This window comes from Melanerpes formicivorus, unplaced genomic scaffold, assembly GCF_026170545.1.
Source record: "Melanerpes formicivorus ecotype bairdi unplaced genomic scaffold, bMelFor1.0.p_v2 SCAF_5, whole genome shotgun sequence".
Lineage (NCBI taxonomy): Eukaryota > Metazoa > Chordata > Aves > Piciformes > Picidae > Melanerpes > Melanerpes formicivorus.
Window position 1 is genome coordinate 8,301,963 of NW_027142357.1, and position 25,390 is coordinate 8,327,352.

At 42.8% G+C, this 25,390-nt stretch overlaps 1 protein-coding gene across 2 annotated transcripts in view; it reads right to left on the bottom strand.

The window, feature by feature from the left end:
* Positions 1-25,390, bottom strand: part of HECW2 (HECT, C2 and WW domain containing E3 ubiquitin protein ligase 2) — a 159,998-nt gene that overhangs the window by 36,656 nt on the left and 97,952 nt on the right. For both annotated transcript variants that reach the window (XM_068137985.1, XM_068137986.1), the window contains 11 exons: positions 22,933-23,027; positions 20,078-20,153; positions 18,080-18,249; positions 14,110-14,252; positions 12,725-12,825; positions 10,001-11,308; positions 8,707-8,802; positions 6,283-6,433; positions 5,814-5,917; positions 4,929-5,053; positions 3,231-3,416 (listed from right to left, as the gene is read on the bottom strand). In XM_068137985.1, coding sequence (XP_067994086.1) covers positions 3,231-3,416; positions 4,929-5,053; positions 5,814-5,917; positions 6,283-6,433; positions 8,707-8,802; positions 10,001-11,308; positions 12,725-12,825; positions 14,110-14,252; positions 18,080-18,249; positions 20,078-20,153; positions 22,933-23,027 — 2,555 coding nt within the window. The remainder of the gene's footprint in view (positions 1-3,230; positions 3,417-4,928; positions 5,054-5,813; positions 5,918-6,282; positions 6,434-8,706; positions 8,803-10,000; positions 11,309-12,724; positions 12,826-14,109; positions 14,253-18,079; positions 18,250-20,077; positions 20,154-22,932; positions 23,028-25,390) is intronic.

Genomic DNA, 25,390 nt, shown 5'->3' on the forward strand with positions numbered 1-25,390 from the left:
CCACCAGAGACAAGAGGAAAGCAGAACTGGCTCTTCTGGCAGCTACACCAGCCTATAGTATCCATGAAATGGTTGTCTCAGTCTGCTTGGTATGGCCAGATCAGAGAAAATGCAGTTCGTCGTACTGCTATGAAGGTAGGCAGACAGACCAGTTTGTCATGCTATGCAGAAACAAAGTATCACTACGGATTCTGGTGGGAGAAGACCTTCATATTGCCATTCCCCATGGGAGGGAATGTGGAAGGACACTGAAGTTGCAAAATCTTAGAAAAACTGCCGGAAATCTAAAACCCTAACAGTGATTGTCTATGCCTGTAACCTGTGCCTACAAGCAAGGAACCACATCACCAGAGCAGTAAGGCAGAACTCCGGTTTGATCATCTGACATAGTCACAGTCATGAAGTGAAACTGACTGCTCCGCAGGTTAGAAATTGTCATGTGTATGCAATAAATGCCTGTGCAGGACGTGTTCACCTTGACAAACGATGTCACTTGCAGCACAACTGTGACTATCTACTATTTTATCTAGTCTGGTCTATGTTTAGTTGTAAGACATCAAGTACTTTCATCAAAATAAATGTTGATTTCATTAAGTCAACATTATACTGTAAAATCACTTGGGAAAAAAAAGAGTCAGTGTAGGAGAAAGTACTACCTAGAGTTATGCTCCACAGCCTTTGAGTTAACATATCAACCTAACACTGCAGGCAGCACACTTTAGCATTACATTTAAATAAACAGTTTAACATAAACATTAAAGAAATTCTGTCTCATTATTTAATGAAGGCTCGCAAGCCAGCAAAATAAAGCATGTATCACTAATGGCAGCTTTGGTGCCATTGGAGCTTCAAGGCTTTGTGCTAATACGGATGTTGGCTCACAGGTAAAAATAACGTGTGGCTCAGTCTCCTTTCAAAAAGATTCCTCTCATAACTCCTGCCTAGCTATAATCCATAAATTTGTGATGCTTGAGGAGACTGACACAAGATGGGTAGTGCCAAAACTACATTCAGCCTGTTCAGTACAGATAGTTGCCCAACTTATCTTCCCAATTAACATCTACAAAGCTCGCTAAAATACCTTCTCTTCCTACTGGAAACACCAGTAATAGATCACAAAGGATTCTTTCATTGCAGAAAGAAAAAACAGAGAATAAGTGTCCCAAAATAACTTGTTGTGTCTTGGCAGATCTTGCAGAGATCCCATTAAAAAGTACAGACATTTGTATCTGGCTTTAAAACAGGAACCTGTGCTCACACATAGTGCACACGTGCTCTGGGCTGCTCATCTGTATAGTACACGTGAGCAGAGCTTCCAAGCTAGCAGACCATGAGTTGTCTCTAGCCTAAATGCTGCTTCCTGTCATCGCCTTTTGGAATGGTCTCCTGCCTCCCTGTGGCCAGTGACTGAAAGTGGCTCATCTCTAATGCCAATTAGAAACTATATCCCAGGCATGACAGACTTTATAGAGAGAACTGCATGCCAAATGGATTTTATGTTCTGTAGGGGACACATGGAGGAGTCAAAATTGGGATGGACAAATGGGCTTTACTCTGAAGGGAGTTCAGAGGTAGGCAGAGCCCAGTTGGTCCTGGAAGACGGTCTGCAAAGAGGACAAGCAAGCAGGCCCATACTGACATTGCAGAGTAACAACTCTGCTACTCAGCACTGTATAGGAGGCAGGATGATCACTGTGCCTTGTGAGCAAGAGCACCAAGCCTCTTACTCTGATATAATTGGAAAAACATAGGAAAACCTTGGCAGGGAAGAGCAGCCAGGGAAAGGAAATACAATGATATATTGTGGCATGGCTAATTTCTGCTTGCTTCTCTTCAGCTTTATGCTTTACTAACAGCAGGTCCAGTTTAGGTTTGGTGTTATCAAGCACCATGTACTACTGACCATTACCGCTCTTGAGCACTGAGCAGGCTTTTCTATGACCACAAGTGATACTTGTGACATGGGCTATTCAACATAATGAAAGTACGAGCTAATTCACAGAGAAGAAAACCTAATGGGGATTTACTTAGTGCTTTCTCTTGTTGACCAATGTTGTGGTGGCATCACTGTTACCAAGCACCATACCAGAAATTCAAAGGTTTCATTCTTTCTCCAGAGTGCCTATGTAAAATTGCTGTACTCTGCAGGAGAAAACTGGCTTCTGAAGTACTGGACAGAGAAACAATGACTTAACACAGAAAACAGTGAGGAGACAAAGAACAAGGTCTGCATAACTGCACACTCTTAATTGTGTTTCTAATGGAAAAGCACAGAGCTTTTCAGAGGAAATCAGCTCAAGAAGAAAACAAGACTCAGGCACTTTTCCCACTCTTGAGTTTAGAATCTGTAATCTTTTCATACATCCAGATCACCTTTTATAAGGACACTCACAGCTAACCATACCAAGACTGATAACATAAGGACTGAGAAGCTTAATATGCCTATAATCCTAATTAAGACTTCTCACACAAACTGGTGGCCCTATCACTTTCTCGCATGGTAATCACAGTCTGTTTTTAACCCTCCTATTGCACAAAGGAGGTAATATTCTAGATATGATATACATATCCAACAGAGTGATCATCACCAGAGCTACCCCAGCCTTAAGTGCATCCATTTTATCTCATGAACCAGCTGGACCTGCTTAGCATTTGGGTTGAGGACTCACCTAGGAGAACAGTTAGCTCTAAGAAAAAAAGTGCAAATGGTGCACCTTAATGAACCCCAGTCAAGATTTTGAAGTTGAAGGACAAAAAAAGAGCTCAAAGAATAAGACAGACTATTAAGAAAAAAACTGTTACAAATATTTGAACAGTAACTAAGTAAAATTCAGACAATAATAAAGTAACTCTTGATCTGAAGTATCTTAGGAGCACACAGGCAAAACTCCACAGCAGTTTGCTGAGTGCCTGCACTAACACAAGTTTTGAATATCTAAAGGGAGCTAAGCAAGTCACAGAATTGTGAAATGGCAGCATTTTTTCTATCTGGTTTCCCTGTGATGATTAATATCCACTTATAGTTTCCTCCTCCTTTCACATAATGCTATGTCACCACAGATGAGAAGCTCCAACCCTCTCTTTGCAAAAGCAGTTAAGGATGCACACCTTTTACACCTGCAGAACTATGCACTCTCATGCTCTTTTTAAGAACAGCCAGCCAATTCCTGACATGGCAGTGCCCAAGACCAAGCACTCAAGGGAGCCAGCCACAGGTGCATTACAGTTACCTTGCCCTGATGGTCATGTTTCATCTCCCATCCCCTCGGCAGCTCCAGCTGTTTGTTAGCAAACATGTTGAGGAAGCCCACCAAGTCCCGGTTGTGCTGGTAGCGCTCAAAGTGGTGGGTGTCCCGCCGGACTTTGGTGATCATGTGCTTCAGACACGTGTTGTTTGTAAACATGCGGTAGGCACTCTGGGAACGAGACAACAGGAAATGCTGTGAAAGGAGAACGTTCTCCTTATGACAAAAGACAAGATTTCCACTGTAAACAGAGCACCTGTAAAACCTTAAACATTACCTCCAACTAAGCCAGAATGGCATGAAAACGTGGTCCTTCGGGGGAGGTTTTGGGGATAAATGTTTGATGTTTCTAATTTTGCTTTAGATGTACAGGAGTTGATAACTGACTCACTTCAGCAAAGCCTGAAATACATGACAGATTGCACTCACCACACTTGTCCTGGGAACTGTGAAGAATCCTGCAACATTAAAATTGCTTTTAAAGGAGAGACCTCCTAGGTGTTTTCTTATTTTTAGAGCAATAAGCTAAATGCAGCCAAAGAATAAAGCAATGATGCTGGGAAGGTTTCTCCAGGGGAGCTTGTAGAACTGATCATGGCTATACACAAAGGCTGTTTCCACCTATTGATTTGTCCAAAATGCCCTGTCATTGCATGCTCATGGGTAACTTACGTTTAAAATAAGAGAGAAAAAGAAGAACTTTAAATGAAAGGAGTAAAATAGGGACTTTGCCTCAGTGGTCGCCAGCAAGAGCTCTGGCTGTACCACCCAAACTCCAGAGAACACAGGTGGGGAGTGGGAAAAGGAAGATCTGCTCACTGTAAGCAAAGAGCAGGTTTGAGACCACCTAAAGAACATGAAGGTATACAATTCCGCAGAGCCCAACAAGATCATGACCCAGGAGTCTGAGAGAACTGCAGATGAACTTCCCAAACCACTGCCCATCACACTCAAAAAGTCCTGGCAGTCTGGTGAAGTCCCTGCTGACTGGGAAAGGGCAAACATCACCCCCATCTTCAACACTGGAAAAAAGCAAGAACCCTGGAAACTAGGTCAGTCAGTCAGTCAGACCTCTGTGCATGGTACGGTCATGGAGCAGATCCTCCTGAAGGCCTTGCTAAGGCATATGGAAAATGAAGAAGAGATGACTGGTGGTAACCAACACGGCTTCACCAAAGGCAAATCTTGATGAACTTGGGTGTCTTTCCAGGATGGAGTTACAGCATCAGTGAATAGGGGAAGAGCAACTGATGGCTTGTATGAAGTGTTTGACACTGTCTCCCATGACATCCTGGTCAACAAACTACTTTTCGCATGGACTCGAGGGTGGACCACTGGCTGGATAAGGAATTGGCTGGATGGCCACACTCAGAGAGCTGCAGTCAACAGCTCAGTGTCCAAATGGAGACCAGTGATGGTCTCTCACCCTCTGCAAAGAGGCTAGTGCTTTGATAAACAAATGACTTCTGTCATAAAGATGAGGAACTGAGGGAGAACCAAAACCTGAAGAAGCCATAATGATAGCTCAAAAATCCCCAGGAATGATGATGGGGGTTTGAATTTACCCAGCCTCCCTGAAGTACTACCAGTATCTTAGCATCAAACACCAAGCAATACCTTTGCACACAAGATAACTGTATTTACAAGCACACATTAATCAAAGTCTGTAGATGCTATACTCACAGGGTTAGAATGCAGCACTGTAAAGAACTCTGGGCTGATAAGGAATTTCACAGGGGGAGACTGGAGCAATAAAGTAAGTCTGGATCTGGAGGTAGAGTGAGGCAGCACATTCTCTCTTCGAAAATCTAACAGCAAAACGAACAACAAAGACTTGTAGTAGTTACTTCTAGTAATTATCATTACTACAACCATCTCTGTCCATTGGAATCACACAAGCAAGCAAAGCATTAGCTATACAATCATTTCAGATTTAAGTATTCACCACGTAAGTTCACCTGAATCTCTTCTAACAATTTAGTTCACTAACTTGTACTTGTTGCTTATGGTGAACAATCATTAACAAGAAAAATCATGTAAATTATTTGGGTTACAAAATACATGACTGAGTATAAGATGGAAGAAGGTCCCTGTGGCAAGCTTATGTTGCTGGACAGCAGTTCTATCAGGTAAGACTTTTTTTTAATGCTAACTGATGGATATAAAAGTCACTGTATGCTTAAAAATGTTTCACTCCTCCTTTAAAAAATAATTAAAAATAAAATCACTGCCATCAGCACAGCCCTCATCCTGGCACAGTATTTCAGCAACTTATGCAAGGCAGAAACAGGTTGCCAAGGAAGTACATTCCACATTTCAATACTCGGATAACATTTGGGTCTTGTCCTGGCAACTTTAGAATTGCACTAATTTTTCAACGTACCAGGAACTGAAAACACACAGAGTGGCATTTGCTGCAGCACTGAACTCTTTCATTAAAATGGTTTCATTCTCACACAGACTTTCAGGGTGCAAAAGTCAGTTTCTGCCTTATGCCACTCTCTGAATTATCTATGAGGTAGGAGCTCCTTTGGAGGGGAAAAAAACATTTTCTATTTTTTTTTCAACCTGCATTAGAATGATGAAAGTCAGTTTCTTCTCCAGCTCCATCCATGGCATTTGTATGCTCTTCAGGCCTCTCGTTAGTCATTGTTCTTCGGATGCTCTGGTACCTAGGGTTACAAAACTGGACTTTATACATAGGATGTAGCAAGTATGATCCAGTTCTGGCTCTGAGGGAGCTTGCCCATCTTTTCTGCCACAAAGGGTAGCATACATTGATCTCTAATTTCTGCATTAATGGCCTTTAGAATTCCTGAAAAGCACTCTTAGGTTGTTGGGTATTTTTGCTACAATAGCTTCTGAACATGGGTGGGATACAAAGCCCCTAAAAGCCCCTATGCAAAATAAAAGGGACAGACAAGAAAATAAGCAGACATGGCCAGTAGCAGCTGTACCCTGCCCTCATGCTCACTCTTACTGTGGTGAGCACAGCTTTGCAAGCATATGAGCCTCCAATACCATAGGTAATCCTTACCGGCGATTCAGTTGTTCCATTTGCTGTATGGAGTTCGACCTCTGGAGAATCTGGGGAGCTGGGGGGGCTGTGGGTCGCTGCCATGTTGTTGTCCTGTTCACGTGGTCCACATAAAAGATCCGTCCATGGCTGTCAATTCGAGCCTCCCAGTCTAAGGAGCAATAAACCACCATGAACTGTGGAGGCCTGGGGGTTCATTCAGTTCTTTAGTTTAGCTCTGCCACTCCTGTAACTGAATCTATTGTTTCAGTTTCTATTTCTCTTTTACAGGATGAGCTCAGCACAGAACTTTCATACATGGCTTTCCCCCCTATTTTATCCCATAAAGAAAATTCCCCACTGCAGCTAAGGTTCTGGGGAACCCATATCTATGTATTCTTCCTTTGCTATTCTATTTCACACTAACAAATAACAGTCTCAGAAAAACCCCTTAAAGATCCCAGGACATAGTCTAGTCCCCTTGGCTGGAAGGTCCAACCTGAGACTCATTCCATTGCAAAATGCCAATGGATAAGAACCACACATCCTGCAAAGCCTAGCACCTGTCACTTTTACTTCAGCTAATAGCAGCAGTAACAAAGGAGATGCTAGTGCTCTTCCTGGGCATATGCACACCTATGTCATAGGTTAGTGATCTTGCCAGAAATGTCCTTCATCTATTACATTCGTGTTCCAGAACTGCCAGCTGTGCAAATACCAGAGCAAATTCAGCTCCTTGTGCTAGTGTTAACAATCATGCTGTCCACTGATTTTGAAACACCAGCTACTGTACTGGACATCTAGATCATGGAGACACACCAGGAGAGCAGAGATGAAGGCACTGGGACCTTTCCTCAACCAAATCTGGCTTCTTCTTAGTGCTCAGCAGCAGCCAGGTGCATCACAACACCTAGGCCTTAATTCATTAGCTTCTTGGGTCAGAAACACTTCCAGCCTAGCAACTTCTTATAAAACAAACAACATTCCAAGACAACCACCAAACTTGGGAGCCACATAAGAATAAAATATTAAGATATTTTACATACAGGAGCAGACATGCTGATTCTTGGACACTTGCAGCTGCTGAAAACGTGCAGACCATTGAGCACATCAGTTGAAAAAGTCTTTGAGAGATTTCTAGAGGGGACTTTCTATACTGCAAGTCCAGGTAAAAACATTGGTCACTGCAGTAACACTTTTTAAAACAAACTCTTAACAACTGCTGCTCCTGCAGTAACACTTTTTAAAACAAACTCTTAACAACTGCTGCTCCATGACAACAAAGAAGAGCTAACTTCTACTGTAAAGCATTTAAACCTCAGGCTTTGTTACTGTAGAAGTACTTCCCATAATGATCTCTGTCTTTTTAGAATGAAAAGTGACAAAAATGCAACTGAAGTATTTTGTACAGAATTGTGCCCAGGAGACATCTAACAGTGTGTTACTGAGGTGGTGGTAATTAACTGCAAGATCTGCACACAGGACCGATTTGTTGTATGCACTGACTGTAACAGAAGCAGCAAGGAGCAAAATCTTCCCATCACTCTGGCTTCCCAACATACAGTTATTAAGTCTGTGTTCTGCCATCAGGCTCCTTCCAGCTGCCCTCTCCAATCACAGAGCAAGCAGGGTCCCATTCCATACCGTGAAATAAGGATTTATTCATTTTACAATAAATATATTAATTCCTTCAAAGCAGTAGAGCTTTGCCACAGACTTCAGCTGGTCTGAATTTAACTTTTTCTTACTTTTTTTTTTTTTTTATTTTCAAGTAACATTTGCCCTTTAGCTGTGCAGCTTCTTTTCATTCCTTTCTCCTTTTTCTAAACACCTAACACTAAAGAGATTTCCACTGCCCCTAGTCTAGGGTCAAGGGAATCAGCCCAACAAGTGGGAGCAATGTATTTTTCAGAATGCATTAGAGAAATTGCAGTTTATCTGCCAATTGAGGCTCATCTAAGTGCCACACATGTATTTTAATTCAAAAAGTCTTCACAATGCCTCAAAAACCCAAGGCAAAGATAGACACCTTTCACACAGTCTGCAGAGTTAAAGATGCTAAATATTTCCTTGTAAATCATCATCACACAGGAAGTATTCAGAGATTCTGGCATGCCTGACACTTCTCCTCCCAAGTGCCTCACAGAGCTTAGCACCTCATCATCCTGTGCACCTACACTACACTCTGAAAAGGCAGCACAGTACCCCCCAGATGACACTTAGCAGGTCTGGATTCACCAGGTATAATTATCCTAACACATCCTAACAATCTGCAGTCGGAGCACAATGCTTTGTACAAAACAGCACTAGACTTCAGAAGCAGCTCTTCTCACTCAGAATTCAGCTGTACATTCTCAGTCCTCACATTTGAAAAAGAAACACAACGAGGTCTCAGTAATGAGATCCAGGCAGTCTATCCCCCCAGTAAAGTATAAGGAACCTCACTTGGTGGCAGAGCCTCATCCACTCTCTGGTACCGGCTAACATCCTGACGTACCGAAGGCAGCGACCTCAAAGGCTGATGGCCATTAGCTTGAGAACCTAGAAGCAAAATGCCCACAAGTTATTTTTCCAGTCATTGTGGGGAAGCTCTGGCAAGACATGCCAAAGCTCCTGCAGGATTACAGTATTTCAGCATCTAACAACATAAATTATGTCTACAGTCCTGAAAATGTCACTGTTCAGCACATGCCACATCCACCTGTGACCAACAGAAGCCAGGGCACAGAAACAACAGCATATGCCTGACCCACATCGCAGCAAGGGACAAGGACAAAGCTCCAGCTGGCCCCTGCAGAAACCTTGCTGCAAGTTGGGGGTGAAGCTGTCCACTGACCTTCCTTGCTGCAGCCACACTGAGCTGGTGCAACCTGCCACCTAATAAAGAGAGTCCCAAATGTTGAGAAAATGCTGTCAAATAAGGTAGTGACAGTGTTTGAAATAAATACCACTGTGATTCTTTCCAAAACAAAGAGAAGGCCTGAACAGATCCCAAAGCTTCTGAAATGTTACAGGAGAGAGACCCATGTGGTTAGATGCATTCCAACTCATGAAGAACTGGAACAGATAAAGGTGCTGGAAACAATGTTAGGGCCACATTTTTACTTTCAGTGATTTTAGTGAGAAATAATGTTCTCAGCTGTTAAAGGAACTTTACAATTCGTAAGACTTTTATGGTGTCAACCTGAGTAACACACTCCCCTCCCTCCACGGATCCAGTTGTGCTAGAATATGTCTGTACAGATAAGGAACTGGGAAAGAGAAGATAAACTGGCCTAAGGTGTGACTAAAAATCAATTTATTTTTCCCCCCCCCTCCTCCTTTTGATTCCCCTTATGTTTTAATGCTAACATGCAAACATGCAGAAGTAAAGACCCAAACAAATTCTAGTTTGTGTTTCATAGTTTTGGGATTTTTTTCCCTCTTCATTACCACTCTGATTAGTGAGCTGGGTGATACTGTGGAATTCTTTCCTCCTCTTCATCCTCCTTCTCACTATTCCCTCAAGGATTAAAATACATTCAATTTCAAAATAAACATGTCTTGGATATTTCAGATTTGATTTTTTTCTGAAACCAAGCCTCCCCCAAGAGTCTCTTGAAGGAGGGAATAAATCCCAAAAGGAACAAAATATAATCATGGAAGGTAATGGCTGAGAAATTTTTGATTGTTAATTTTTGAAATAATTTTTACTTGCTGCAGAAAGGTCACTTCAGAAAGCACCTCCCACAGTTGTTACCTCCAGTAGCTCCTTCCACCTGTGCTGTGGCACCCTCACAAGCCGCTTGAGCTCCTTCAACTTCTTCATCCTGAGAATGGCTGTTGGCAGCTGCTGCCTGCAGACTTCTTCTTTGCCAGATTTCCTCTTGGTCTTGTAATTCGCCTGCCTCAGCCTCCTGTGCTTCCTCCTGGGGTAACTGCACTGCAGGCAGAGAACCAGAAGTACCTGCAGTGTCCCGTGTTTCAGCACCTGGCTCAACTCCAGCTGCATCAGGGGCACAAGCTCCCTCCTCCTCCTCCTGTGAAGAGGACGCAGGCGTCTCTGCAAAGCGGGCGCTCTCGGAGGAAGAGCCCCGCATCTCGACGGACGAGCGCCGCACCGTGGCGCTCTCGTTGCAGGAGCTGTCCGCCCCCTCCGCGTCGCTCTCCCCTTCCGGCCGGGTACTAGCTTCGCTGACGCTCTCCGTGCGAGCAGGGTCACTCTGCTCTGTTTCTGAAGACATCTGGGAAGGTTCAGATCCTTGGTCAATGGATTCTGTCTCACTAACGCCCCTTCTGCTCCCAGCAGCAGCATCGGCAGCTCCCACGTCCACACTGCCAGGAGGCTGCTCTGCCTCTGGAGCAGCACACGACTCACTGCCAGCCTGGGCTGCTGCTTCACTTTGGGCATCTTGCAGGCTTTCATCTCCTGCTGCCTGTGATGGGGGAAGCTCAGGGGCAGTCTCTGTCTGGTCATCTGTTGATGACAAAGGAGCTTCAGAAGCTACTGCATTTTCATTCTCTGCAGGCCCTTGCATTACCTGATCTGATGAGCTACTTAAACCATTTCTTTCCACACTTCTTGTAGCACCATTAAGCATTACCAAACCACCATCATCTTCCAAGGAAGATGGAAAGCCCAGGTCTTGATGTAGCTCATGCTCTTCCTCATCTGAGTCAATGTGAAGCATAGCATTAAGTCTTGTGTCAGTAGGGAAGCTACTCCTCAGTTTTGGGGAGGCTCCACGTGGACGCTCACTACAGGCAGAGGTCCCAGGTCTGGGATGATTACTATGTTCTATTGCATCCAGATAATCATTTAGGGAGTCCTGGCGCCCTCTGGTTGGAGATGATCTTGACAGCTCATCCTGGTCTGTTTCCAAAGTTGTACTAGTCCTTAAAGGGTGTCTCAGGGTTGCTTCTGATTCCTCGAGGACTGGACCATTGGAACACACTGTAGACGTGTCATGATGTCCAGCTGGCATTTCCTCATCATCTGAGGGGCTCCCCAAGTCTCCATTTACAGAGTTCACTCCTAGCAAAGTGCCAACTGTTTCTGGAGAGGCATCTGCAGAGACAGAAAGCCTGATTGTGAAACACAAGACAGCGGACAGTTCATACTACTTAGTCTGCATCACAGAAGCAGTAGGAAAACACAACTTTTGAGATGTTCACTTATTTCAATCAGACAACTAAGAAAAGAAAACACAATTAAATCACAAGAAGCAGTTAACCAGCAATTACAGAGTAATTTGTAAGATACAGAAAATTTAAGGGATGTCAAGTATGACTTTAAGAACTCCCATTTTCCTTTCAGAAGACAGAGCATGGCCAAATGGTCAGTAAAACCAGCCTCACAACCATGGAACCTATTTTCTACAGCATATTCCTTGTATCCAAAAGCAGGATTTACACAGTCAGTCACTGATAACAGCTGTCAGCCACTACACCCCTACCTAGCAGCATGCAAACCATCACCTGAGATCACACAAGGAATCACAAATTGGGTATAGACATCAAATTCTACACACAACATTTATTTTGTGTTAATTTATAGGACTTTCCACTGCCAAGAATGGAAATCTCCTTAAGTCCACGAGACAGTAAGTATGCTATGGTAATACACAGGGAAGGGAAATATCATTTGAGAGACAAGATGCAGACTCCCCACAAGGAAATTAAATGGGCACAACAGCTGAATAAGCTGTAAGTGCCTGTACCTGTCTGTAAGAAACCCAACAGTGAGGTGAGTGAACCCAAATGCCTGGCAAAAAACAGGACTGAGGACAAAAGCAATTTTATAATGTTGACAGAGCAAAAATATGAATGAAATACAAAACTACATGGGTACAAAAAAGGCAAGAAGTTTGTATCAAGTTAAAAGACAGAGCAGCATCTCAGGATTAGAGATGACAATAAGCTGAATGGAGGAGAATCTAAGATCACAAACATCTCAACAGACACACATGACGTGATGAACATGTAACTACCAGCTGCGTTCTGATCGGTGCTTTCAAACCGGAACAAAAGGGAAATAAAAGAATTACCTAAAGGAAGCATGTATTCTCTAACCAAAACAGACATTCTTGGTTCTAAGCATGACAGTTGTGTGACAGAAAACAGGACACAGCAATCCACATGAGAGCACAGCTGGAATCTCACTTGCAACTGCTTATCTCAGCCAAAGGTGATACAGAGCAAAGGCATTACAACAGGAAAAGAAACAACACATTTGATTATCCATTCCAAGCAGGGCCATTTCAAATCTGTCTAACAAAACAGGAAAACAATACACAAAGTTGTGGTGTAGTACCACCTCCAAAGCAGTGCCTGACATATCAAAACGTGGAGAAAGAGAAAAATCTGTAGTAGAGGCACTGTACATGAAGTGTACTGCCACGGACAAAAAGCACACTGTCCCACACACAGAAACAGACTCTCGCATATGTCTGCCTGGAGATGCAGATCATCGACAAATTCTCACCTTCATGAACGGAAGATGTGATTTCCACTTTGAACTGGAGATATCCACTTACATGATCTGCTGGGAGCCTTCTGCCAAGATTATAGCTGAGAACTTGGTCTCTGCAAAACCAAAAACATTTCAGCTGGTTTTATTTTCCCCTTACTTTGTATCAGATAAAAGTCATGACAGAAGATTGTTTCTATTACAGTCTTAAAAACAGCCACAGACTCTGGGGCTTGTGTGGAAAAATACAAGCACCAACAATGGTGAAAAATCCCTTTAGTTAAACAGTTCAAACAACCTAACAAACTACTTTTGATCATTGCCAATATCCCTAACCTTTTTCTTAAGTCCTAAAAAAACCAAATTGTGAAGGACCCCTTTCCCCTAACCTACTCCTTCCCCCAACCCAAAGCATGTTGCATAATTAATAAACCCTTTCATTTTTTAAATCCTTCTTCCCCCTTGTGGGTTTTACTACAGACAAAATACTCATTTTCTTCACATTTTAGTTCTCATTCAATAAAGCACTTCTGCATTCTTGCTTAGAACAGCTATTAATTCTTGGATTTAAATTCAAATATATTTAAGAGTTATTGAATTCAATAGGACTCAGGCTTGATTAAGCCCTTGCATCAGCTTGAGACTCAGGATCAGATCCTAGGCTATACATCCTAGGCTGTACATTCCTATTAGGCACAGCCAGGATTCACAGCACAGCTGGGACAGCTGAAGGGAGAGGAGTGAGGTTCTGAAAACCTACACAGAAAATTATTATTATCTATGCAAATAAATGAGTATTGGTATGAACACCTCTTCTTTACTGGGAGCACTCCTACTGCAATATGAGTGACAGACTAGAACAAATACAATGCCACTACAGGAACAAGCTGCAGTACTCTGCATCTAAAAGCAGGACTCCAGCCATCTGTTTCACACCTTCAATGTATCACAGTACCTAATTTCAAGTTCAGGCTCTTCTCAATGCACGTTCTGTACAAAAGCCTCACTGGATCATCCACATCACTATGCTATGGTCCCCTCCAGTAACCATCATGAAGTATAAAAGATCTTGAAAGATTCTTTGTGAGTCAGCTATCAGAACATGAGAATTTATTTTTTTTGCCACAGGTGAATTTTGAGTTTGAAGAAATTAAGCTGAGAACAAATTCTGGATACGTGTACCCAGAGCTGGGTACAGGCACCCAGAACAGGGTCAGAAATGCTGTTTTCCTCTGGTCAGGTATCAAGGCTATTAAATTTCCTACTGAATTTCTTACTACAGGTGCAGCAGAAATTAACCGGTGAGTGCCAATAAAGCAGAAAGGCTGCTTAGCACCAATTCCCTAGGTGCTGAGTCCCCCTGATGAGGAGAGGTCAGGATTAAGAGTGCACTCCTTTACCCAATTGCATGTCTCTCCAACAGTCTCTGAACTGGAATGGTTAATTTTCCAAGAAAGCGCTTGATGATGGGACGACTCTTGGCAAATTTGTCTTTAACCTCAATTTCCAGGACATCTGTTAGAAGTGCAACAAAAGAATATTTCTGGAAGGAAAGAACATATGTGACACCACATCAATACACCTTTATCCAGCAAATATGCAGGCAAATTACTACTAGCGTGCAGCAAGCTCCAAAAGCAACACCCAGTGACAGCAGTCACCATCAGTCATTAACCACTTTGGGGTTGCACATGGAACTAGCCTATCAGGAAACGCACACATCCTGTCACTGCTGCTTGAAAACAAATGCTCAGTAACAAGCTGCACTGCATAAAAGCACTTCCATAGTCTGTGTCAGAAAGGAGAATGCAATCTTCAGGATGGAGCAGGATACCCCGGGAGCTGGTTGAATCCCCATTCATGGTGTTGTTACAAAGAGGCAGCAATGTGGTGCTGAGGTACATGGTTTAGCACCAGACTTGGTGAAGTCACACAATGGTTGGACTTGATGATCTTGAAGATATTTTCTAATTGAAACGATTCTATTCTATGAAGCTATTCTATTCAAATGCTTTCTTCAACTGGGACAGTAGCAAGCAAAAAGAGATGGAATCCTTGCTCTATTCTATCAGGTTACAGAAGAGTAGCCACATCAATGCAGGAGGAAGAAGAACAGGGTCTTACTCTGGGCTGTGCTTAGTGAACTTTCCTTCCAACACCATTCCTGGCCATATGTTGCATGTGCCCAGAGAGTGGTGGTGAATGGTGCCACATCCAGCTGGCGCACAGTCACTAGTGCTGTCCCCCAGGGATCAGTGCTGGGCCCCATCCTGTTTAATATCTTTACTGATGATCTGGATGAGGAGATTGAGTCAATCATCAGTAAATTTGCAGATGACACCAAGTTGGGAACAGATGTTGATCTGTTAGAGGGTAGAAGGGCTCTCCAGGGGGACCTTGACAGGCTGGACAGATGGGTAGAGTCCAACAGGATGACATTCAACAAGTCCAAGTGCCAGGTGCTGCACTTTGGTCACAACAACCCCATGCAGTGCTACAGGCTGGGGTCAGAGTGGCTGGAGAGCAGCCAAACAGAAAGGGACCTGGGGGTACAGATAGACAGCTGCCTAACATAAGCCATCAGTGTGCCCAGGAGGCCCAGAAGGCCAATGGCATCCTGGCCTGCATCAAGAACAGTGTGGGCAGCAGGAGCAGGGAAGTCATTGTGCCCCTGGACTCAGCACTGGTTAGGCCACACCTTGAGTCCTGTGTCCAGTTCTGGGCCCCTCAGTTTAAGAAGGGCATTGAGACTCTTGAATGTGTCCAGAGAAGGGCAGCGACATTGGTGAGAGGACTCGAACACAAACCCTACGAGGAGAGGCTGAGGGAGCTGGGATTTTTTAGCCTGGAGGAGAGGATGTTCAGGGGACACCTTATTGCTGTCTACAACTACCTGAAGGGTGGTTGTAGCCAGGAGGGGTTTGGTCTCTTCTCCCAGGCAACCAGCACTAGAACAAGAGGACACAGTCTCAAGCTGTGCCGGGGAAGTTTAGGCTTGAAGTGAAGAGAAAATTCTTCACAGAGATAGTCGTTAGCCATTGAAATGTGCTGCCCAGGGAGGTGATGGAGTCACCATCCCTGGAGGTGTTCAAGAGGGGACTGGACGTGGCACTTGGTGCCATGGTTTAGTAGTCATGTGGTCTTGGGTGACAGGTTGGACTTGATGATCTTTGAGGTCTCTTCCAACCTTACTGATCCTATGATTCTATGAGAGGGAGTCAAAAGGTCAAAGTGCAATCCAGTGTTTTCAGGATCACTGCAACTAAATGAAGAAAATTTTCTACAGATTTTTGCCCTGAAGTTTACAAATCTTCTCAGCAAGCTCCAGCAGAACCTGTTTCTTTGCTTCAGGCCTTTAAAAAACATGGTGCTAGCTTTGAAAAGATTTCTTGGTGCCTGGTAAGATCATTCTTCTGCCTTTCCCTACGAGAGAACATTATCACAGTCCCTCTCAGTCTGCCATCACTTCTTGCAGTTTGTGGGTACTTCATTGCTACTATGTCAAATCTGCCTGAAGACATTCAAAAGATTTAAAAGTGGTTCAGGACAAACACATGAGCAAGCATGCTGGCAGATGCACACACATGTTCACACACTGTGGTGACAAATTCCCTTAAGAAAACAAGCTTAGAAATCAAAAACTTTCAGTTTTCCTCTAAATTTGAGGATCTTTCAAATAAACAAGGAAAGAAGGATGGCACAACCTGCTCAAAGAAGCTGAGTTCACCTGGTTATCCATTTTACTATCTGCCACCTTTAAGACTCCCTGAGCAAAACACACCCCAAGTACAATGCCTAATAGACATCTGGCTAGAGAGCTGAAGATTCACTGAAGAAGGAACAACAACTCAACTGCAGACATGAGCTAAACAGTCAGGAATAAATGCAGCTCCTCATGCTGGGCAACTGTTGGAGCTGGGCTACTGTGATAAACAGAACTTATAAATGTGTCACTCACAGTTTGCTATAAAATTGCAAACTATTTTGCAGAAAGAAGTAGATGTAAGCCAGGATCAGTTCTGCACCAGGAGGACAGCATACATAACAGGATCATGAGCTGCTGTCAGAATGTGGCTACAGGGAAGAAACAGCAGCTAAAGGAAGCCGATATGACATGTGTGCCAGTGAACGTTATCACTTCTCCAATAAGCTCCAAAACCAAGGAGAACTGGAGAAGAAAAAAAGGAGGAAATTGAGTGGTTTTCTTTCCTTCTGCTGGATAGATGGATGGACAAACAGAAAGATGAAAAATCAATTTAGAACGTACAACTCTCGGGTTTTGGTAAAGTTTTAAGACATTCACACATTTACACTCTTTCCCTCAACCAAACACCCCAGAGTAGCGCTAAGGCTGGCCCTGCTCCATTCTGTTCTCCTGCTTGTTTAGTTTGATGGTGATTTGTGAGAACATTTTCCAAATCCTACTCAATTTTCCTCTCTTCCCAAAGAACACATTAACACTCATCAAACACAGTGCAGGCATGTGCTCATTACAAAATAAGCTCCAATCAAGAATGCTGCTTGCTGGGCCTGGGAGGGTTGTGGACTTATGTCAGTATTTTCACCTTGTTTCCCACACAAATGTTTCTCTCCAAAGGCACACCCTGGCTCTTCTGTGCTCAGACACTGGTGGGACTGAGTTCCTTCTCTTGAGCCCTGCACAGCTTACCCAATTTGGAAAGACGGCTTCTGTCCAACTGCCTTTTTTTGTTGCTCCTTGCTGAGGGCTGCTGTAATAACTCCCTGAGCTATACTTTCTAAATCAGGGAAAGGTGGAAGAATGGTCTTACCAGGCATCAAGAAATGCTTTCTAAATTAGCACCATGTTGTTTAAATGGCTTCAAGTGCAAGAAAAGATTCTGTTGAAGCTCACTGAGAAGACCTGTGACCTTTGGGGCAAAATCTATACGCAGTGGCTACACTCAACAGTCTCCATGCCCTCTGCCCGATGGAACAGAAGATTTGCAACCTGCTGTGCACAATAAGAGTATCATTTCCAAATGAGCAGCTGTTGCAATCAGCAAGCATAAATGCCTCCTCTTCAAGAGTTTTCTCACAACATATAATCCATTTTAATTAATTTATTCTTGCAGTTTCAAGACATCCACAGGGCTATTGAGCAAGTTCAACTCCAGTTAGTAGGGAAGAGAATGAAAACCTCACAGCAGTGCAGTTGAAACACACAGATGATAGCTGCTTCTATCCCACAACAGGGTTCCTAAAATTACTACAATTTCTGTGTCAGTTTAAATAAGTAGCTATAAAATAAGCCCACAGCCTTTAGAGAGTAGGGACTAATGCATAAGGAGAAAATGCAAGGCTGATAACATGGCATCAGCTGGCAGACTGCTCTCAGAAGGGATACGTTACCTCTCTGTGCCAAACAGGGTTAGTTGTGTTACTGATGATAGTTGACCTTCTTTCCTGGCCATGATGAGCAAAGGTAGGAAATGTACTCTTCTTGCCTGGCTGAATGGACATTTTTAGGTAAGGATCTGGGTTGAAGAACATGCCTTTTTTAAGCCCAACTGCTCTAATATCTGCAAAGAAGGAAGGAAAAAGGAATTAAGATAATTAAAGCCAGTTCAAAAAGCAATGCATTCCCAAACTATTAGCCATATTAGCCAGGATACCAACTCTTCATAAACTACTAAGTAAAGCAACTTGAAATTACTCAGATGTTGACTGGATCCAGTGAACAGAAGACAGTTAAAGCAGAAAGTCAAGTGTTTCCCCACAAGAATAAAGGGAGGAGGAAAGCTATCAACATCCTCATTTACTTTTTAAGACTCCAGTCACTTGTAAAACAAAAAGCATGAACTTGTAGCTCACCTACAAACAGGCTTCTCAATGTGTAAGGTACTTTCACTCAAACAAAAAACCACACAAACAGGACTTGCTCTGTTTCTAGGTAAGGGCAAGGGGCTAAGATAAAAAACACTATGGGAGGTAATATAGTGAACTCACACTTTGTTGAAGTTGAGACTTTGATAAACAATTTCAAATACTATCGAGGTTGCTCTGGACTGTGATGCACATTTTCTCACAACTTAGAAGGTGAACTCTCTCATATAAAAGGAAGCAAAGATTTCTGAAAATGCTTCTTTCTTCCTAAATGCTCCCTAAAATGCTTCTTACCTCAGTACTGCAGCCCTTGCAACCATAAATAATAATTTTTCCCCAACTGCCTATTCTTACACCTGAGGACTTCAATTATAGCTCATGCTTCGACAAGAGCAGAGAAGAAGAGATATTTGGTAATCTAATGTAATGCAATATAACTGGTGTTAGGTATTTCTCTGTTTAGGTTTGCTGAAGCACAAGATTTTTGTGTCTTGCCTCTTTAGGTATCCTGACATGCTCTGCATGCAGGTTTCATGACTCTAACGCAACTGGCACATCCATACTTAGGTGAGCACTTTACAAATGCAGGTGAAATTCACTGCACTGAGATGAAATGTCATTCCTGTGGAGACAGTAAAAATGTTCAAACCCAACATTTAAAATTCAGTTACACGGTGGAAATACCGCAAAACAAACGGTAACTGCCCTTAAAAGCCACAACTTCACACATGCAAATAAGCAACCAAAAGATGTGCTGGGAGATACATTACATAAATACACCTTCCAACATTCCTTTAGGGAGCTCCTCAGGATGAGTCACAACCTTCTGTTAAACACACCAGGGTTTTCAGAACTCACAAATTATTTCTACAATGCTACAGTACATAATCATTGTTTTCCCAGATACTGCTCAATGATCGTCTCAAAAAGCAGGGATTTTCTTCTGCTCTATCTCTACAGTCTCTAAATGTTCTCACTGTCAGCTCTTCAGGGTTCAGAAGCACATTCTTTCTGTCTTTTCTCAAGCTGAATGTGTTCCAGTCTCACACAAGACTTCCCGTGGAAAAAAGTGCTAATCAAAACAAGTGAAGCTGGTAGACCACACCCCTACAGCTCTTTTGTTGTAGTTACAGGAGAGCTCCAACTCAAGATTTTTTCCCTTTCTACACCACCATTTTCAGCCATTGCTCTTTTATGATTTCAAAGTGATAGAAAGAGCTTGCATTTTATTTAGAGGCTAAGTTTTCCACTTTTCAATCTGAGAGGAGTTCTCTCTTGTGCAAACTGGAGATTTCTCCAAGTTTTTTAATCCTGAGATGCAACTAATCCACTTTTTCCACTCCTGGAGATTCATGATTCTGGCTTGTTTTCAAACAGAAGTCACAAAGAACTGACCTCTTTGAAGCCACTAGAGTGTGCTCCTACAGAGGCTAATGAAGAAACCAATCTTTGATGCTAGGTAAAATAGCATTAAAAACAAAAACAAAAAAGTGTTTTGTGAAAGAGAGTAGTATTGGGTTTTACCTGATAGAGTAAAGCTGACTAACTTCCTTGAGTGCTGGGCTCCAGAAGCACCTTCATCTGTGCCTTCTACTCCCATCTGAAGAGGGGGGAAAAAAATAAATAAAATACAGAAGTTGTTGTCTGCTTTGTACATGCTTGAGGATGATAGTGCAATTGTATGGCAGTTTGCAGGGAAGAATCTGACCAGCTATTGACTATTATCACAGACAGACAGCATTTGCTTCTAGGACAGTATCTATGTTTTTTGCTATGCACTGCTAACACACTAGGACTTGGAATCCTCCAAGCAGAACATGTATAGGCTGATAGACATGCAGACACTGTGAATCAGAGCAAAGTAGGCTGTATTTTCTTATAGGCTTCTCTTTTGTGAGAGAAAAATCAGTGTCATGGCTTGGCAATACATACCAGAGCACTGACCTGGCCAGTGACAGCATGTGTAACTTCTGTCACTTTCCACAAATAGATAATTTACTGCACAACAACAACAAAAAGCAAAGAGATTGAAAGAGAGACTAACAAAGGCCTTCAAATCTGTGAGCAAAAGCTCCTTTTAAACAGAAAACTGCATCAGATACCTAAACACAAATGTAGCCTAAAAGCTTAGCTTCATAGATGTTCAGATTGGGTCTCTAAAGAAATTCCTCATTAGGCAAAGCACCACTTCCAAATAAAAAGCTTCTCCTGTATCTTATCAATGCCTGACTCTTTCAACTAGCAGAAGCATTTGTCTTGCCATGTAGAGAGGTATATCCATCTTAATAATCTATCATGAATGGAACTGTCAAGTCCCAACAGTTCTCCAGGTAGCCACTGCACTTCAGGGCAGAAGAGGTGACAGCCTGATGAAAAAGCTGCGGCCAGACAAGGTGCTGAGGATTAAATACTTGTGATAGAACAGAAAGGCATCTGGCATATTGAACAATATAAACATAAGCTGCAGAAAATCTTACACAACTACGTGTGTAGATGAAGCATGTGAAGTAGTTTTGAGCAGATGAAGGTTTGGTTGAAGTTAGCAGCTTCATAAATGATTCTGGAGCTGAACCTGCTTTGTATTAAGCTTTCAAATATCTCCCATGATGATCAGCAAGCACCCTGGGATTTCACCAGAATTATCAGATAGGTTCAATTCCTCTCACTGTAAACCTCAAGTATTTCATATGTAACAAAGCGGTGAATCAGCAGTGGTGTTGATGCCTGATGTCCCTGTATGTCTCATGAGGGAACACACCATGACAGTAAGAGGTCATCGACCAGTGCATTCTTCTCTCTTGCTGCTGGCTTCATGAGGAACCCCAGTTCTCAGGGCAATAGATTTCGCAGACATTGCCCAAAGCAATCCCTTTCCCACTCAGGGTGGCATGGCTGCACCAGCGACTTATGCATGGACACATAAGCAGTGAGAGTTGTAGTAAAATGATGAGGGCATCAAAACAAATGGGTTCATTCTGGCTGGGTCAGCATCCCCTCATCTGAAGACAGATTCCCATGGGATGCTGCTGGGATGGTGACTCGGCCCAGGCAAGGTGAGATGAATGCTATCTGTCCCAGCTTACTCTTTTGGCTTATTCTAATATGCATTGCTTTCTTGTTACCAACTTTACCCACCACCACCACGGCCTTCTTCATTTTGTACCCATTCTACTGCTGTACCACTGACTCTGTTGGAATAATATTGTTTACACTGTAAATCACCTCATTTTGCAGAAAACAGGCTTTGCCCATGCTCCAGCTGTAACAAAATGGATTGTAACAGAGAACTCCATGGCTGGCTATGGAACCTTTTCCTGTTCCAGTACACGCTGAGCAGCAATATCAATTTCTCCGTGTGACCGTTTGTGTGTGACACTCTGTGACAAGTACAAAACCTCATGTGGGCACACATGTTTAGATCTTTGCATTACCCAGAGTATCTCTTTGGGTGTAAGGCACCATTTCTGCAGGCTAGATCAGGCCTTGAGTTTACACTAGTTCCAATGAACACAGCAGAATGTCAGTTGCTTGTCCAAAGCACTTGGAAAAGTGCAAGAGTAGAATAAAAGCTATTCAGTCTGTGCAACCTGTACTCTACAAGATCTTTCACACTGCAGCTGTGTCTTTACACCATCCTGACAGATGTGATCTTGAATATTTTTCAGCTAGTATCAATAAATAAAATGCAGGGTGAAACTGTGTCAACTGAAGAGTGAGGCTATTAGATAAACTACTTCCATCCAAAGCCCCTGGATACAAGTTTGGAAGGCCCTTTTTCTTCCACTACTTATTTAAATAACTAAAGCCACTCCACTACAACTCTTAGTGTTTCCAAATAACAAGTCTCATAATAGAAGTACAGTAAGGCAACAATCATTCTCAATAGTCAGAGAAATCACTGACTGAAATTCCAGTGGTATAGGAACACTTCAAAAAATTCTGCCAGAGCAGAGTCCTTCAGAGTCCTCTTTCATTTTGCACCAACAAATGCTATCTCAGCAACACTTTGGGGTTTAATATTAACAAATAAGAATAAATGGGAAATTTTGGTAAGGATTCAGTTTAGGTTATATAACCAGTGAGAAACATTTCTATTATGGTATTAACTGTAAGCCTCAAAGCTGAATTCAAGTGAAATTAATTCTCAGCATAAAAGATCTCATTGCAGCTCCGTGATGTTTTGCTGTTATTGTATCAGGAGCAACACAAACCCATGAAAAACACTTCCCAACTTGGGTGATTTTTGTCAGGCAATACAATATTTTTTTTCTGACAAATTACAGACAATGGTAAAACTAGGAGCCTTACGTTGATAGGTTTGTCTGAGAGTTAATATCATCATCTTATAGGAAAACAAGGAACAAAGAGGCAGAACTTACCATCACAGCAGGGTTTTTCACAGTGATACACGGAGTAGTAGCTCGGAGAGCTCCACTAACACCATGGTAGTATTTAAAACAGATCTTTATTTCGGCTGAAAACAAAAGAAACTCACATTAAACCCTCCGGGACTGACACCAGGCAAAGCAGATGTAACTAAAAGGGAGGAAGAGTTCAATTCTGTCTCTTTAAAGTTTGGACATTAGCCCTGCAGATATTCTGACATTCTGGTAGCAGTGGAGGTGCAAGTCTGGCTGGTTACAGTGCAGAGCTGTTACTGTGCTGTGTAGCATACCTGTGAGAACCCAAAGACTCTATGGCCTCAAAACAATACGTGTGGCAGGGCAGGGCCCCTTAACGATTCTATTGTCTTGAAAAAGGTGTGACATTACCTGGTGTTAATATATAGGGTGGTGTCTTTGATAGCCCTTCATAGCTTTGGAGAAGAACTGCTGGCTTAGCATGTGGCTTAACAATGACAAGAGATAATTTCTGTGGAGGTGTCAATCCCCTCTTTAAAACCACTGGAACATTACCAGGAGATGGTCGATGGCACCCCCTGTATACACCTCAACCACGCACACCTCTTTTTGCAACTTGGAGAGATCACCCCCCTGCCAAAATGGTATAAAAGAACCACAACTTCCAGCGTGCATGTGTTCCATTTACCACAGAAGACCCTGCTGGAATGTATACCTGTCACCAAGAACTTGGACTACGTCCATGAGACCTTGTGGGGACCAAGGGTGGTGCCTGCTTTCTTTTACTTCTTGACTCTTGTGTGTGCTTTTCCTCTTACTCTCTCTTTTATTCTCATTTTCCTTCTGCTCCAGTCTGTTACCAAGTTTTTCACTGGCTCTACCAAACCCAACTCCTCAGCCATTTTGCTTCTGTTTGCTTTTATTTCCTCCAAAGGAGTTTCTGAATTTCAGTATGATCTCCCCTGCTGCCCAGGGTTGGCACAGGATACCTGGTTGTGACAGTACTCCTGAAAGCTCATGCCATATGAGTAGGATCCACAATTCAGTGATCTGTCTCCAGAAATACTCCAACAAGAAATTAAGAGCAGAGCAGCTGGTTATCTCCTCTTTATGCAGAGAGTCCTTGGGTTACTTAACCGACGAATAAGTAACTTACCTAATTCTGCAGATTTGTATTTCTGCTTCTACTTCAATATGATCAGCTAAGAAAATGGCTTACTGAGACATTTGCTACTTAGGATTCTGGTCAGCCTTGGAAGAAGTTGCATGACACATCTGAAGGAAGCGTGGAGCACTTTATATTGGAACACAGGAAAGGCAAATGTTACACCACCTTTCTGGTCCCACTTAATCAAGCTTTGTTTGCTAAGCTGCATTTGCTGTAAACAAAAGAGTATGGAGTTGAGCTGAAGCTTGACCTCCACTGTCATTCCTCTGCATTCTTCCAGCCCAGCATAACAGTTACAATTATGGCTGCCCATCATCCTGTGGGACTTTCTCTGTGTAGAACAATGTCCCTGCTTTCCTTGGCTGGGATAATTCTCCTGTGCAAGGTTGATGAGGGTTTACCTAAGGCTACAAGAATAGCCACAGGCAGGCAGAAACTGCTGCAGACAGACCAGAAGATGTACATGGAAGTCTTAGCAAATTCAGTTCCTCTGACTTGGTTTAACAGTATTTTGCTAGCCCTAAAATACAAAACTACCATGTTTGGGATACTGTTTTGAGACATATAGGGCATGATTCCCTGAGGGCTGTGATAAAACACCTACTTTTTCCTTCTCAGAAGGATCAGAAATCTGTCCTGCAAGTCTCCTCAGCCAAAAAGGATTGCTTGTTTATGTATTTTTGAAACTTGCTGCAGTCATAACTCAAAATTTATTTATTACCTTCCTCCCAGAACAAAGAGGAGGCACCTCAGAACTAGCCTTCAAAGGATAGTGTCTGGCTGACAGTGCCTCCAGGGACTTCTGAAGTGGAGGAGCTGCTGATTCCACTTCCTCCTCCTCACAGCTGAGTTCACACACACAGTCAAAACATGCTCTATTTATCACAGGCTTCGCAGCAAAATTCGAAATGCAGACAGGATTTCTAATTACCTACAAAGCTTTATCAGACCTAAAAATTACAAGTCAGGACCTGCAGGTTCTTCCTAAACAGCATTTGTATTAGCCTATCAACCCTGCTTAGATCCAAACAGACAGAGAAGAATTTCTAGCTCTCACATAGTTGGAATTTCAGCTCTTGTGAAAGCTGGCAGAATTTACACCAAGTGCTGGACTCTCCACATTGTAAAATGCACATATTAGGTAACTAGGACTCTTGTCTTGAGCATCTGTTAATGGCACTGTGAATGTATTATGACCACCTGAGAGCAAGACAAGGAACAATCCCACCAAGACTTATGCTTTCTGGCTACATTGCTCAGCCTTATTGCAACTCAAATTTAATTTCTTAGAGTTTCTGGAGCTGCTGT